Genomic DNA, 15,713 nt, shown 5'->3' on the forward strand with positions numbered 1-15,713 from the left:
CTGCTACTTGGGAGGCTGAGGTGGGAGGATCGCTTGAGCCCAGAAGGTCAAGGCTGCAGTGAGCAATGACTGTGCCACTGCACTCAGCCTGGGTGACAGAGTGAGACCACACCTCAAAAATCAAAGCAAAACAAAACAAACAAAAAGGGATATAAGGCACACAGCTGAAGTGGAAGGCATATTCACTTGTAGGGGTAGGCAAAAGAACAGCAAGGAGAATTAAAAGTATCAAATGCTAGGACATAAAATACAGGAAAAGATGAGAATGACTGTTTTCAAGATGGTTGGAAAGAAAAAGGACCTTGGTTACTATGTTAAAAACTTCCTGAGAGAGCAGAGCAGAGGCAATCACAGTTATCAGTTTTTCAGTTTTCAATTATCTTAAAGGCCACTTAACCCAACTATCTACCCAATTCCCTCTCCCTAAAAGATCCCATCCACAGAGCCATCCAGTCCCTGATGAAACACCTCTAGTTATAGCGGCTCGTTACTTCTATTTTGGGATAGATTTAACTGTTCCTTTTATGTTGAGACAAAGCTTGTCTGCTTGAGTTTCCGTTTATCAGTTCTGGTTCTATCTTTGGAACCCCTCCCAGATGGGTTTTCTCCCTTTTCTGACTGTCCTCAAGATGTCTTCACATCATCAAAAGCATGGCTTCTCTGGCCTTGGCATCCTTAGGGCCTTCAGTCGCTTCTCTAGAACAGGAGAATGAGAGGTGGGTAATGAAGGCAAAAATGAATCAAGACCTGGGTTAGTGATTAGTGGTAATAGATGATGAGGAGCATTATGTGTTACACAGAAAGATCAGGAAGTGATATTGAGAATTTGAAGTAAAAAATAAGAGACAACTGAGATTGGTAACATCATCACTAAAATCATCCATCCATGAGGCCACCCACCCAGCCTCCTGTCCATCTTGCATATTCTGAATATTTCCCAAGAGACTGACTGAGATATAAGGTACCGCAGGAGAAAAAAAAGAGAAATATTAGGTGTTTGACCTTGAGGAACTTATATTCTACAAGGGCTGAAGTCAGTGGGAGCTAATAAACAAGCAAAACAAACAGCAAACAAACTAACTCTAGGGAGGAATTAACGAGACTGGAATGGAATGCTCAGGGAGAATCGGTTATCATTTCCATTCTGGAATTCAGGTATTCTAGCTCAGGGAGAAGATTCAGAGATATCTCCTGACAGTTAAGAAATGAGTAGAGGGGATGATGCTAAAAGGGGCCCTAGAGAAGCTGCTGAGAGAAGCCTTTTTTTTCTTTTCATATCAATGCCTTTGCTAGGAAAGATACCCATGGAAAACAGGCCATGACTAAGAGGTGGTACTTTCAATAACAGTGCTCAGTGAAGCTGACTCAGCTGTCTTTTCCAATACTAGAAGTGTTGTGTCCCTCAGGAAATGTGGGAAAGAGTGAAAGAGTGAATATATGCTAGGAAACAGTGACCTTGGAAGTAGATAAGGGACCAATCTCTGTAGCTTTTGCAATTTACTAGCTATGTGATCTTAGAAAATCATTTTATAGCTGTAAGTCTCAATTTACTATAAAATAACATTAACATTATCTCCTAGGGATTTGTGAAAATTATGGGATATGTACATATTGGCATCTAATACAGAGTCTGACACTTAGTATTCAATTTTTTTTTTAAAGGGGTAGAGATAACACAAAATATATTTACATTCAGCCTGGAAAAGCTGATTAAAAGAAAAAAAAACATTTACAGAGTTAATTTTTGCTTTCTGTTCACATGCTGGGCATCTACTTTGGAAAGGTTAACAATGAGCAGTTTTTTCCATGTACATTAGACCAGAATCTCCTTGAATATGAGTAACTTGCAAAGTTAAAATTTGTTTCCCATCCTCCACCATCCTATCTTTAATATTACCAACTCTCAGATAAGTAGCAAGTAGGGATGACGATCTAGGAAATTCCTCTTATAAACATACACAAGATGGAGAAAAGGGACAGATATGCCCCTTTCCAAGAGAGATGGGTATGGATGAATGACCCCTTTATAATCCCTTATCCCTTTCTGGGAAACCCACATTTTACCTACCTTGCTGCCAGGTTTGGGACCCCTCTTCTTTGGGAATTTCAAATCAGCTGTCTTGGGTGGGGCAGAGATGGGATGGGAAATTAGGGTCTTGGATGTCCGGCCCCGCTTCTTTCCTGGTTTACGCCCCCTCTGCCCTGGTTGATGTTCCAAGACAGTTTTGGTGCTGCTGTGGATGCTGGGCTTCTCAGTATTCACATCAGACGCAGGATAGGGATTCTTTGGAATCACAACTGCAAGAAAAAGACTCATTCTATCACCCTCTCTGCCCCCTGCATTCTCATCCTAGCCAGAAGTAAAAAAGGACTTGCCACTTCTGCTCAGGTAGTTTCATTTCAAGAAACTGATTTCCTGGCATTTGACCTCAATGTTTAGGAAATCTCTGAAGAAAATTGAATTTAGATTGGCTAGAAGTGGAGGTTTTAAATTATTCCTGGCAGATGCAGAAAAAAATATTAAATTTTTCTTCCCCAGGTATCTTAGACAAGTATTGTGACTGAAGTCAGAGTTGAAGTATATGAATATTAATAGAATCATAGGCTCAGAGTTGAAAAGGCTTTTAGAAACCTATAATTCTCTCCCCTTAAGAATGAAGGTCTGAGGCTCAGAAAAGGACACAATGCCCTTCCCAGGTTACATAGTGAGTTGGGATAAGAAATTCTGTTTTGAAACTGAGCCCTGATAACTATGCCAGGGATTTTCTACATCAATCTACTTGAATTTTTAGTTTGACTACTTGCAGTGAGGAGTAGAGGAACACATGGAAATATAAATCTGATAGCATCTCTCTTTAAAAACCTTTGCTCCTTATTATCTTTCAGGTAAGGTCTAAATTCTTTATCCTGATGTCTAAGGACTTTTGTTACGTTGCCTATCTTGCTCTCCCATTATGACTGATGTCACTTCCTATCATCCAACCCCATGTTTTAGTAGCCCCGTATGTTGAGCTCTCTATTATTCTTTGTGAGACCACATATCAATACTTGGTTTTCAACACTTGATCCAGGGCCACCTCCTTACTAAGGCTTTCTCTGACCATGTCCCAACTAAGTCAGTGCCCTCTCTTTACTTCCAAAGCATTCTGTAGAAACCTATGTTATAGTACTTCTTAATTTTACTCCAATTATTCATTTTTTCCTTAAACTGAGAATTTTTTAAGGTAAGGGACATCTAATTCATTTTACAAATAGTTATTGAGTGCTCACTATAAGTTATACACTGTGCTAAGCCCTGGGGATAGAACAGTGGACAAAACAGACATCGTTTCCAGTCTCATGGAACTTACCTCCTTGTGAGAGAGAGTGAATATTTAAAAATAAGACAATATACAATATAATGTCAGGTAGTGCTAAGTGCTATGATTAAAACTAATGCAGGTTAAGAAAACAGAATTTTAAGGGAAGTCCTCTTTGAGGAGATGACATTTACACAGAACTCCCTAAAGAGGTAAAGACATAAGCTTTATGAAGATGTGAGAAGGTATAATCAGTGCAAAGATTCTGAACGTGTTAGTGTGTTTGAGAAATGGAAAGGAGGTCAGTAGAGCTTTAATTGAGTGAACAAAGGGGAAGGTAGAGAGAAATTAGGTTAGAGAGGGAGTAACAGTAATATTGTGTAGGGCTGCAGACTGTGAAAATGAAATGAAATTACTCTAAATATAAAGGGAAGCCTCTGGAGGGTTTTAAGCAGGGGAGTGACAAGATATACTTAAAAGAACGACTCCAACTGCTTTGTGAGAGGGACAAGAGTAGAATTAGGGAGACCAGTTAATAAACTATTATATAGGGCAGGTAGAAGATAATGCTTCCTAGGCCTCCAGGTAGGAAGGAATAGTTGTGGTAGTACAATGTTAACGATGCAACAACTAGAAGTCAGAGGAATTATTTAAAAAGATACCACAGAGCTGTCATGAGGATCAGATGAACTGGAATTCCAGGCAATGGCCTCTGAGGTAGCTGATACTGTTTTCTTTCCTTCTCCTATAATGTTGTGGTTTTTAGGGACAAGGTTCCACTAGAAGTAGGTGGTATACCTCAAACACATGGCTGATTTCCTCTTAAAGATATATGCCATATTTTGAAACTATAAGGGGTGAGAGGTAATAAAACTAAGCCCCAGACCTCTCAAGGATAGGACAGTCTCCTGCAGTGTTTCAGAGCTAAGGAAATAGAAATTAGGTTCTCAATCAAGAGTGCAAGAGGGCCTGTGTCCAAGAAACAAGGACAAACCATAGGCATCAAGGATAAACCAAGGCACAATCGAGACATGGTCTAACTCAGTCCATAATTAGATTGAGGTGATCAGGGCCTTATCTTATTAGCCTACCAGAGGAAAGGAAGAATTATTTCTCATGGAAGATACCAGCTGGAGCCTCAGTAGTTCTTTTAGTATAAAATGTCAGGCATACTACAAAAATTATCAGATATAACAGAGTCAAGACAGTATGATCAGTAATCAAGAGAAAATACAGGTAATAAAGAGAGACCCATATATTATCCAAATAATGGAACAAATACACAGATTTAAAAAAATCATAATTAAGGTGTTAAAATGTAAGAAAATATGAACAGAATGTAAGAAAAAATAGATAGTACCCACAGAAAATCTATATAAAAAATTAAATGGATATCTTATAACTAGAAAATACAGTATTAGGAAGAACTCACTGTATGAGTTTAAGGGCAGACAAGAGCCTACAGAAGGGATCAGTAAACTTGATGAAAAAAATAGAAAACATCCCAAAGCACAGTGAGAAAATATGGAAAAATATATTAGAGCATTAGAGGTAAGCAGACACAGTCAGTAGCTCCAAAATATGAGTGGCTGTAATCCCAGAGGGAGAAGACAGAATGAAAAAAAAACCAATATATGAAAAGATAACAGCTGAGACTTTAATGAAAGACATCAACCTACAGATTCAGGATGCTTATGAATTCAGCAATCCATAGCAGGAAAAATACAAAGAAAACTATACCAAAACATGTAATCATCAAACTGCTGAAAATAAAAAAAGATGAAATACAGATTAAATAAAAGACAGGGAAGAAAGACAAAGATACATTTTAAAAAGCAGTCAGAGAAAAAAGAAGCATTACCCTTACAGGAGCAGCAATAAGACTGATAGCTGGCTCTTTAATAAAACTGGGCAAGCAAGAAGCAATAGAAGAGTATGCTTACAGGGCTAAAAGAAAGAAACTATCAAAGAATTATGTACCCAGTGAAAATATCCTTCAGAAATAAAGGTAAAATAATGAGATTTTCAGATAATCAAAGCTGAGAGCATCTGTCACCAGCAGACCTAACTACAGGAAATGAAAAGGAAGTTCTTCAGGCTGAGAGAAAGTAATTTCAGATGGAAACATGAAACTACAGGAAGGAATGAAGAACACAAGAAAGGGTAGATATGTGAGCTGATACAAAAGGTTACTGATTATTTAAAACAATAAAACTGGCTTGTGTCATTTATAATATATGTATTAATATGTTATATCACAGCAATAGCACAGAGGATAAAGGTGGAGAGTAAATGGAGCCAAACTTTGGTAAGAGTTTTACATATCTGGGGAGTGGTTAAAGCACTTATTTAAGGTAGATTTTAATAAGTCCAACATGCATATTTGCATAGGGCAATCAAGGAATTATCAGTGATAAGAATGTAACTAAAAAGCTGAGGGGAAAGAAGTAGAATAATAAAACATACTTGGTTAATCCAAAAAGAAGGCAAGAAAGGAGGAATAAAGAAATAAGGAAGAACTTGGACAAATAGAAAACAAAAAAGCAAAATGCAAAATGTAGACTTAAACCCAAATACATAATTACATTAAATAAGGGTGGATTAAGTAAAACAACTAATAGGAATAAATAAACCAGACCAAAAAAACCCTAGAACTCAATTATATTTGTTTATAAGAGGGCCCTGAAATATAAAGACACTCAAAATATAAAAACACAGGAAGATAAAAGCAAACAGATAAAACAAATATACTCTATAAACACTAACTAAAAGAAAACTACTAACATGGATAAATCAATTAACCAACCATTAACTGACATGTATGCCCAATTAATATAGAATGAGGACAGACAACTTCATCATAGATCCATCAGACATTAGGAAGAGAACAGGATAGTATAAATAACTTTATGCCAATAAATATGAAAATTGAGATAAAATGCTGCTCAAGACCAACCTGGGCAACACTGTGAGACCCCATCTCTACAAAAACAAATTAGCTGAGCACACTGTGTGCCTGTAGCCCTAGCTACTAGCGAGGCTGAAGTGGGAATATCTCTTGAGGGCAGTTTGAGGTTGCAATGAGCTATATCACGCCACTGCACTTGAGCCTGATTACAGAGTGTATACTTCATCTCTTAAAAAACAAAACAAAGCAAAAAATACCACTGACACAAGAAAAAAGAGAATATAAAGAGCCTTATACATAATAAAAAATTGCAACTGCAATTAAAAATCTTTCCACAAAGAAAATCCCATGCCTAAATGGCTTCATTGGTGAATTCTAGCAAACATTTAAAGAAATAACAAATCTTGCAAACCCTCTTTTGAAAAATAGAAGAGTGAACACTTCCCATTTCATTTTATAAGGCCAGCATAACCCTCATACCAAAACATGACAAACATATTATAAGAAAAAAAACTATAGACTAATATAGCCCTTATGAACATAGATGCAAAATCTTTAACAAGATATTTATAAATTAAATCAAGCTCTCTCTATACATGTATATTAGATATATATCTCCTATATATCATAACATGCAGAATAATATATCATAACTAAGTGAGATTCACTCCAGAAATACAAAGGTTGTTTAACAACAGGAAATAAAATCAGCTGAACACATACATTCTCTAAATGAAAGAGAAAACCCATGTATCATCTCAATAGATGCAGAAAGAGCATATGACAAAATTCAACACCAATTCATAAGATCTGTCAATAAACTAGGAATAAAAGAGAATTTCCTTAATCTAGATAAAGGCATCTATAAAAAACCTATAACCAACAGCATTCTTAATGGTGAAATATTGAACACTTCTTATTGAATTATGGGATAAAACAAAATAGCTACTATCACCACTTCTATTCAACATTGTATTGGAGGGCTGATGCAATAAGAAAAGAAAAAGAAGTAAAATCTATAAATGTAGATTGCAAGGGAAGGAGCATTACTTGTACATGACAAGATTATTTGACATAAATATTCCTCCCTATGAATCTACAAAATCTATTAAAATAAAAAAACTGAATTTGTAAAGGTCACTAGATACAAATCTAATATATAAAAATCTAATGTATTCCTCTAAATAGCAACAATTTGAAAATTATTTAAAAATCCACAAATCAAATAATATCAAATATTCAGTGAAAGATAGGCAAGACATCTACACTGAAAACTATAAAATATTGATAGGAGAAATTAAAGAACTAGAGCCACCATGTGGCTGTGGAGGGATATGTTACATTCATAGACTGAAAAACTCAACATTGTTAAATGTCAACTGTCATCAAATTGATCTAGAGTCAACAATGAAATTCCAATCAAAATCTCAGCAGAAAACAAATGTGGTGTATGTATGCAAACTGACAAGTTAATTCTAAATTTTAATAGGAAATGCAAAGGACCTACAGTAGCCAAGTCAATCTTGATGACTAACAGCAAAGCCGGAGGACATGCACCATCAAATAGCAAGATTCATTATAAAGTTACAGTAATTTACACATATATTATTGGTTGGGCATGGTGTCTCATGCCTGTAACTCCAGCACTCTGGAAGACTGAGGCAGCAGGATTGCTTGAGGCCAGGAGTTTGAGACCAGCCTTGGCAACATAGCATGACCTGGTCTCTACAAAAATTTTTAAAAAATTAGTTGGGCATGGTGCTGCATACCTGTAGTCCCAGCTACTCTGGAGGCTGAGGTGAGAGGATTATTTAAGTCCCAGTGGTCACGGCTGCAGTGAGCCATGATGATGTCAAAGTACTCTAGTCTAGGTGACAGAACAAGACTCTGTCTTAAAAAAAAAGACATATTATTGGTGCAAAGGATAGATGAATTATCAAAAGAGCAAAATAGAGAGTTCCAAAATCAACCACACATATATAGTCATTTGACTTATGATAAATGTGCCCTTGCAATTCTGTGGAGAGAAAAACGGTCTTAAAATTGTGGTGAGTCAAACAGGTATCCATATGGAAAAAATAAGACTTGAATTCTATTTCACAACAGATACAAAAATTAATGTGAAAACTAAAGTATCAAATTTCTAGAAGAACACAAAGGAGAATACCTTCAAAACTACGGGCAAAGATTTATTAAAACAGGACACAAAAAGCATTAATTATCAAAGTTTGAAGATTGATATATATGACCTCATCAAAACTGAAAATTTCTCTGAATCAAAGGACAACATTAAGAAAACGAAAAAGACCATTCTACTATAAGGACACATGCACACGAATATTCAATGCAGCACTGTTTACAATAGCAAAGACCTGGAACCAACCCAAATGCCCATCAATGACAGACTGGACTGGGAAAATGTGGCACATATACACCATGGAATATTATGCAGCAATCAAAAATGATGAGTTCACGTCCTTTGTAGGGACATGGATGAACCTGGAGACCATCATTCTCAGCAAACTGACACAAGAAGAGAAAATGAAATACCGCATGTTCTCACTTATAGGCGGGTGATGAACAATGAGAACACATGGACACAGGGAGGGGAGCACTACACACTGGGGTCTGTTGGGGGGAACAGGGGAGGGACAGCAGGGGGTGGGGAGTTGGGGAGAGATAGCATGGGGAGAAATGCCAGATATAGGTGAAGGGGAGAAAGGTAGCAACTCACACTGCCACGTGTGTACCTATGCAACTATCTTGCATGTTCTTCACATGTACCCCAAAACCAAAATGTAATAAAAAATAAATAAAGAAACTGAAAAAAAATCTAGGAAGTGGGAAAAGATACACAAAACACGTCAGAAAAATAATATCCAGAATATATAAAGAATGGCCAAAGACCAATAATAAAGACTTGATGAAGCACTTCACAAAAATGAATACAATGGCCAATAAGCATACAAAAACTTGCTGAATACTATTAGTAATACAGAAATGCAAATTAAAACTATGGGACACTACTATATCCCCATGAAAACTGTCAAAATTTAAAGGACTAACAATATTGGTGAGGATGTGAAACAACTAGAATTCAACATTGCTGGTGGGAATGTATATCTTTTTGACAAACTGCTTAGCTGCATACCCTATGACCCAACAATTCCACATCTCAGTATATACCCCAGAGAAGTGAGTGATATGACCACTAGAAGATGTGCTAGAATACTTGCCATAGCATTTTTCACAAGAGGCAAAACTGGAAACAACCTAAATGCCCAGATTTTTTAAATGTGGTATATTCATAAAGGGGAATACTATAGAGAAATTAAAAAGAACAATTATTATTGTATGCAGCAATATGAATGAATCTCACAGAAATAATGTTAGACAAAAGAAGCCAGAGTATGTATTTTATAATTCTCTTTATATGAAGGTTGAAAACAGAAAAACGAATCTGTAGTGATAGACAGACTAGTGGATACCTCTGAAGGGTTGGGCAGGTGGGGTTTCAACTAAAAGAAAGCACAAATGAGTCTTCTGGGTGTGGGAAATGAATCCAGTACCCTCTTATATCAATATAAAAAAAACAAAAACAAAAAAGACAAAAGATAGTGATGAACTGAAATCTTAGAAGACAGTAATATTATTGGAGAAGATGAGAATTAGATTCAGAATACATTAGAAGAAAGAGCTGACATGATTGGATGTCAGTGAAAGAAAATTAGCAAAGAGAAAACACAAAATTATACTGAATACATTCAATTAAAATCATAGCCAATGAAACAGAGGAGGGCCAGGCATAGTGGCTCACATCTGTAAGCCCAGTACGTAGGGAGGCTGAGGCAGGAGGATCATTTGAGGCCAGGAGTTTGAGACCAGCTTGGGCAACATAGAGAGATCCTGTCTGTATTAAAAAATTTTTTTTTAATTAGCCAGAAGTGATGGTGTGCATCTGTGTTCCCAGCTACTCAGGAGGCTGAGGTGGGAGGATCACTTAAGCCCAGGAGTTCAAGGTTGCAGTGAGCTGTGATCACACCACTGCATTACAGCCTGGGTGACAAAGAGAGATCCTGTATGTATTAAAAAAATAATTTTTGGGGGCCGGGTGTGGTGGCTCAAGCCTGTGATCCCAGCACTTTGGGAGGCCGAGGCGGGTGGATCACGAGGTCAAGAGATCGAGACAATTTGACTATGGGGTAGCTCTCTTTGAGACATGGTTTTAATTTTTTTTAACTTCCATAGGTTACTGGGGAACAGCTAGTGTTGGTTACATGAGTAAGTTCTTTAGTGGTGATGTGTGAGATTTTGGTGCAACCATCACACGAGCAGTATACACTGTACCCTATTTGTACAGTCTTTCATCCCTCATCCCCTTCCCACCCTTTCCCCCTGATTCTCCAAAGTCCATTGTGTAATTCTTATGCCTTTACATCCTCAGAGCTTAGCTCCCCCTTATAAGTGAGAACATATGATGTTTGGTTTTCCATTCCTGAGTTACTTCACTTAGAATAATAGTCTCCAATCTCTTTCAGCTCACTGCAAATGCCATTAACTCCTTCCATTTTATGGCTGAGTAATATTCCATCATCCATCTACCTACCTACCTACCTACCTACCTACCTACCTACTTACTTACCTGCCTACCTACCACAGTTTCTTTATGCCCTTGTTGACTGATGGGCATTTGGGTTGGTTCCACATTTTTGCAACTGTGAATTGTGCTGCTATAAACATGCGTGTGCAAGTATCTTTTTCATATAATGACTTCTATTCCTCTGGGTAGATACCCAGTTGTGGTATTGCTGGATTAAATGGTAGTTCTACTTTTAGTTCTTTAAGAAATCTCCACACTGTTTTCCATAGTTGTACTAGTTTACATTTCCACCAGCAGTGTAGAAGTATCACCTGTTCACTGCATCCATGCCAATGTCTAATATTTTTTGATTATGGCTATTCTTGCAGGAGTACAGTGGTATCGCATTGTAGTTTTGATTTGCATTTCCCCGCTCATTAGTGATGTTGAACATTTTTTCATATGTTTGTTGGCCATCTGTATATCTTCTTTTGAGAATTGTCTATTTATGTCCTTAGCCCACTTTGTGATGGGATTGTTTTTTTTTTTTTCTTGCTGATTTGAATTCATTGTACATTTGGATATCAGTCCTTTGTCAGATGCACAGATTGTGAAGATTTTTTTCCCACTCTGTGGGTTGTCTGTTTACTCTGCTGACTGTTCCTTTTGCTGTGCAAAAGCTCTTTAGTTGTTTAATGAAGTTCCAGCAATTTATCTTTGTTTTTATTGCATTGGCTTTTGGGTTCTTAGTCATGAAATCCTTACCTAGGTCAATGTTTAGAAGGGTTTTTCCAATATTATCTTCTAAAATTTTTATACTTTTTCAGGTTCTAGATTTAAGTCCTTAATCCATTTTGAGTTGAATTTTGTATAAGGTAAGAGATGAGGATCCAGTTTCATTCTCCTACATGTGGCTAGCCAATTATCCCAGCACCATTTGTTGAAAAGGGTTTCCTTTCCCCACTTAATGTTTTTGTTTGCTTTGTTGAAGATTAGTTGGCTTTAAGTATTTGGGTTTATTTCTGGGTTTCCTATTCTGTTCCATAAGTCTATGTGGCTATTTTTATACTAGTACCATGCTGGTGACTATGGCCTTATAGTATAGTTTGAAATCAGGTAATGTAATGCCTCCAGATTTGTTCTTTTTGCTTAGTCTTGCTTGGAAAAGTGGGCTGTTTTTTGGTTCCATACGAATTTCAGAATTATATTTTTCTAATCTATAAAGAATGATGGTGGCATTTTGATGAGAATTGCACTGAATTTGTAGTTTGCTTTTGGTGGTATGGTTATTTTCACAATATTGATTCTACCCACCCATGAGCATGGGGTGTGTTTCCATTTGTTTATATCATCTATAATTTCTTTCAGCGTTTTGTTGTTTTCCTTGTAGAGGTCTTTCATCTCCTTGTTAGGTATATTCCTAAGTATTTTATTTTATGTTTGCAGCAATTGTAAAAGGGGTTAAGTTCCTGATTTGATTCTCAACTTGGTCACTGTTGGGATACAAAAGAGCTACCAATTTGCGTACATTAATTTTGTATGCAGAATCTTTGCTGAATTCTTTTATCAGTTCTAGGAGCTTTCTGGAGGAGTCTTTAGGGTTTTTGAGGTAAGGAATCATATGGTCAGCAAACAGTGACAGTCTGACTTCTTCTTTGCTGATTTGGATGCCTTTTCTTTCTTTCTCTTGTCTGAGTGCTCTGGCTAGAACTTCCAGTACTATGTTGAAGAGGAGTGGTGAGAGTGGGTCTTGTTCCAGTTCTCAGAGGCAATGTTTTCAACTCTTCCCCATTCAGCCTTATGTTGGCTGTAGGTTTGTCATAGATGGATTTTATTGCATTTTATCACATACATCCCTTATATGCCAATTTTTCTGAGAGTTTTAATCATGAACAGATGCTGAATTTTGTTGAATGCTTTCCTTGCATCTATTGAAATGATCATGTGATTTTTGTTTTTAATTGTTAATATGTGGTGTATTACATTTATTGACTCACATATGTTAAACCATCCCTGAATTCCTGTTATAAAACCCACTTGATCATGGTGGATTATCTTTTTGATATGTTGTTACATTAGCTAGTATTTTGTTAAGGATTTTAGCATCTATGTTCATCAGGGATAGTGGTCTGTAGTTTTCTTTTGTGGTTATGTCCTTTCCTGGTTTTGGTATTAGGGTGATAGTGGCTTCATAGAATGAATTAGGGAGGGTTCCCTCTCTCTCTACCTTGTGGAATAGTGTCAACAGGATTGGTAAGAATTCTTCCTTTGAATGTCTGGTAGTATTCTGCTATGAATCCATCTGGTCCTGGACTTTCTTCGGTTGGTAATTTTTTAATTACCATTTTAATCTTGCTGCTTGTTACTGGTCTGTTCAGGGTATCTAATTCTTCCTGATTTAATCTAGGAGTGTGGTATCTTCCCAGAAATTTATCCATCTCTTCTAGGTTTTCTAGTTTATGTATGTAAAGGTATTTATAGTAGCCTTCAATGATCTTTTGTATTTCTGTGGTGTCAGTTGTAATATTTCTTATTTTGTTTCTTATTGAGCTTATTTGGATTTTCTGTCTTCTTGCTAATAGTCTATCAATTTTATTTCTCTTTTCAAAGAGCCAGCTTTTTGTTTCATTTATCTTTTGTATAGTTTATTTTGTTTCAATTTCATTTAATTCTGCTCTGGTTTGGGTTTGGTTTGCTCTTGTTTCTCTAGTTCCTTGAGGTATGACCTTAGACTGTCTGTCTGTGCCCTTTCAGACTTTTTGATGCAGGTGTTTAGGGCTATGAACTTTCCTCTTAGCATTGCCTTTGCTGTGTCCCAGAAGTTTTGATATGTTGTGTCACCACTGTCATTCAGTTCAAAAAATTATTAATTTCCACATTGATTTCATTCTAACCCAATGATCATTCAGGAGCAGGTTATTTAATTTCCATGTATTTGCGTGGTTTTGAAGGTTCCTTTTGGAGTTGATTTCCAGTTTTATTTAACTGTGGTCTGAGAGAGCACTTGATATAATTTTAGTTTTCTTTAATTTATTGAGGCTCGTTTTGTGGCTTCCCATATGGTCTATCTTGGAGAAAGTTCCATGTGCTGTTGAATAAAATGTATATTCTGCAGCTGTTAGATGGAATGTTTTGTATATATCTGTTAAGTCCATTTGGTCCAGGGTATAGTTTAAATCCACTGTTTCTTTGTTGATGTTCTGTCTTGATGACCTGTCTAGTGCTGTCAGTGAAGTACTAAAGCCCCCCACTATTACTGTGTTGCTGTCTATCTCATTTCTTAGGCCTATTAGTGCATCAGTCTGTTTTCATGCTGCTGATGAAGACATATCCAAGACTGGGAAGAAAAAGAGGTTTAACTGCACTTACAGTTCCACATGGCTGGGGAGGCCTCCGAATCATGGTGGGAAGCAAAAGGCACTTCTTACATGGTAGCAGCAAGAGAAAATAAGGAAGATGCAAAAGCGGATAACCCTGATAAAACCATCAGATCTTGTGAGACTTATTTACTACCATGAGAACAGTATGGGGGAAACCGCCCCATAATTCAAATGATCTCTTACCAGGCCCCTCTCACAATTCATGGGAATTATGGGAGTACAATTCAAGATGAGATTTGGTTGGGGACACAGAGCCAAACTATATCATCCCACCCCTGGCCTTTCCAAATCTCATATCCTCACATTTCAAAACCAGTCATGCCTTCCCAATGGTCCCCCAAAGTCTTAAGTTATTTCAGCATTAACCCAGAAGTCCACAGTCCAAAGTCTCATCTGAGACAGGGCAAGTCCCTTACAACTATGAGCCTGTAAAATCGAAATCAAGCTAGCTACTTCCTAGATACAATCGGGGTGCAGGTATTGGCTAAATATACAGCCATTCCAAATGGGAGAAATTGGCCAAAACAAAGGGGTTGTAGGGACCATGCAAGTCCGAAATCCAGCAGGGCAGTCAAATTTTAAAGCTCCAAAATGATCTCCTTTGACTACAGGTCTCTTATCCAAGTCATGCTGATGTGAGAGGTGGGTTCCCATGGACTTGGGCAGCTCTGACCCTGTGGCTTTGCAGGGTACAACCTCCCTCTCAGCTGCTTTCATGGGCTGGCATTGAGTATCTGTGGCTTTTCCAGGTGAACAGTGTAAACTGTCAGTGAATCTACCATTCTGGTGGCCCTCTTCTCACAGCTCCACTAGGCAGTAGTGACTCCATGTGGGGGCTCTGATCCCACATTTCCCTTCTGAACTGCCCTAGCTGATGGTTCTCTATGAGCACACTGCCCCTGCAGCAAACTTCTATGTGGGCATCCAGGTGTTTCTATACATCTGAAATCTAGGTAGAGGTTCTTAAACCCCAATTCTTGACTTCTGTGCACTCCTAGGCTCAATACCATGTGGAAGCTGCCAATACTTGGGGCTTGCACCTCTGAAGCCAAAGCCGGAGTTCTACATTGGCATCTGAAGCCACAGCCCGAGCTCTACACGGGCCCCTTTCAGCCATGGCTGGAGCAGCTGGGACACAGAGCACCAAGTCCCTAGAATGCACACAGCACAGGGGCCCAGGGTCTCCAAGTTATGTGCATTCTAGGCCTCCAGGGCCTGTCTCCTAGGCCTCCAGGCCTGTGATGGGAGGGGCTGCTTTGAAGACCTCTGACGTGGCCTGGAGACATTTTCCTCATTGTCTTGGGGAGAAACATTCAGCATCTCATTACTTATGCAAATTTCTGCAGCAGGCTTCAATTTCTCTTCAGAAAATGAGTTTTTCTTTTCTATCACACTATCAAGCTGCAAATTTTCCAAACTTTTATGCTGTTTCCTTTATGAAATGGAATGCCTTTAACAGCACCCAAGTCACATCCTGAATGCTTTGCTACTTAGAAATTTTTCCACCAGATACCCTAAATCATCTCTCTCAAGTTCAAAGTTCCGCA

General features: G+C 37.8%; 1 protein-coding gene across 23 annotated transcripts in view; it reads right to left on the reverse strand.

The window, feature by feature from the left end:
• The window catches only part of SCMH1 (Scm polycomb group protein homolog 1), a 232,838-nt gene that overhangs the window by 52,198 nt on the left and 164,927 nt on the right, over positions 1-15,713 (reverse strand). For 20 of the 23 annotated variants that reach the window (XR_013519963.1, XR_013519965.1, XR_013519964.1 and 17 more), the window contains one exon: positions 2,069-2,298. The exons of the other annotated variants lie outside the window; for them this stretch is intronic. Coding sequence is in view for 17 of the 20 variants with exons in the window: in XM_078331399.1 (XP_078187525.1) it covers positions 2,069-2,298 (230 nt within the window). In the remaining 3 variants the exon portion in view is untranslated. The remainder of the gene's footprint in view (positions 1-2,068; positions 2,299-15,713) is intronic. 23 annotated transcript variants of the gene reach the window in all.

The sequence above is a fragment of the Callithrix jacchus genome, chromosome 7 (genome assembly GCF_049354715.1).
Source record: "Callithrix jacchus isolate 240 chromosome 7, calJac240_pri, whole genome shotgun sequence".
Taxonomy (NCBI): Eukaryota; Metazoa; Chordata; class Mammalia; order Primates; family Cebidae; genus Callithrix; species Callithrix jacchus.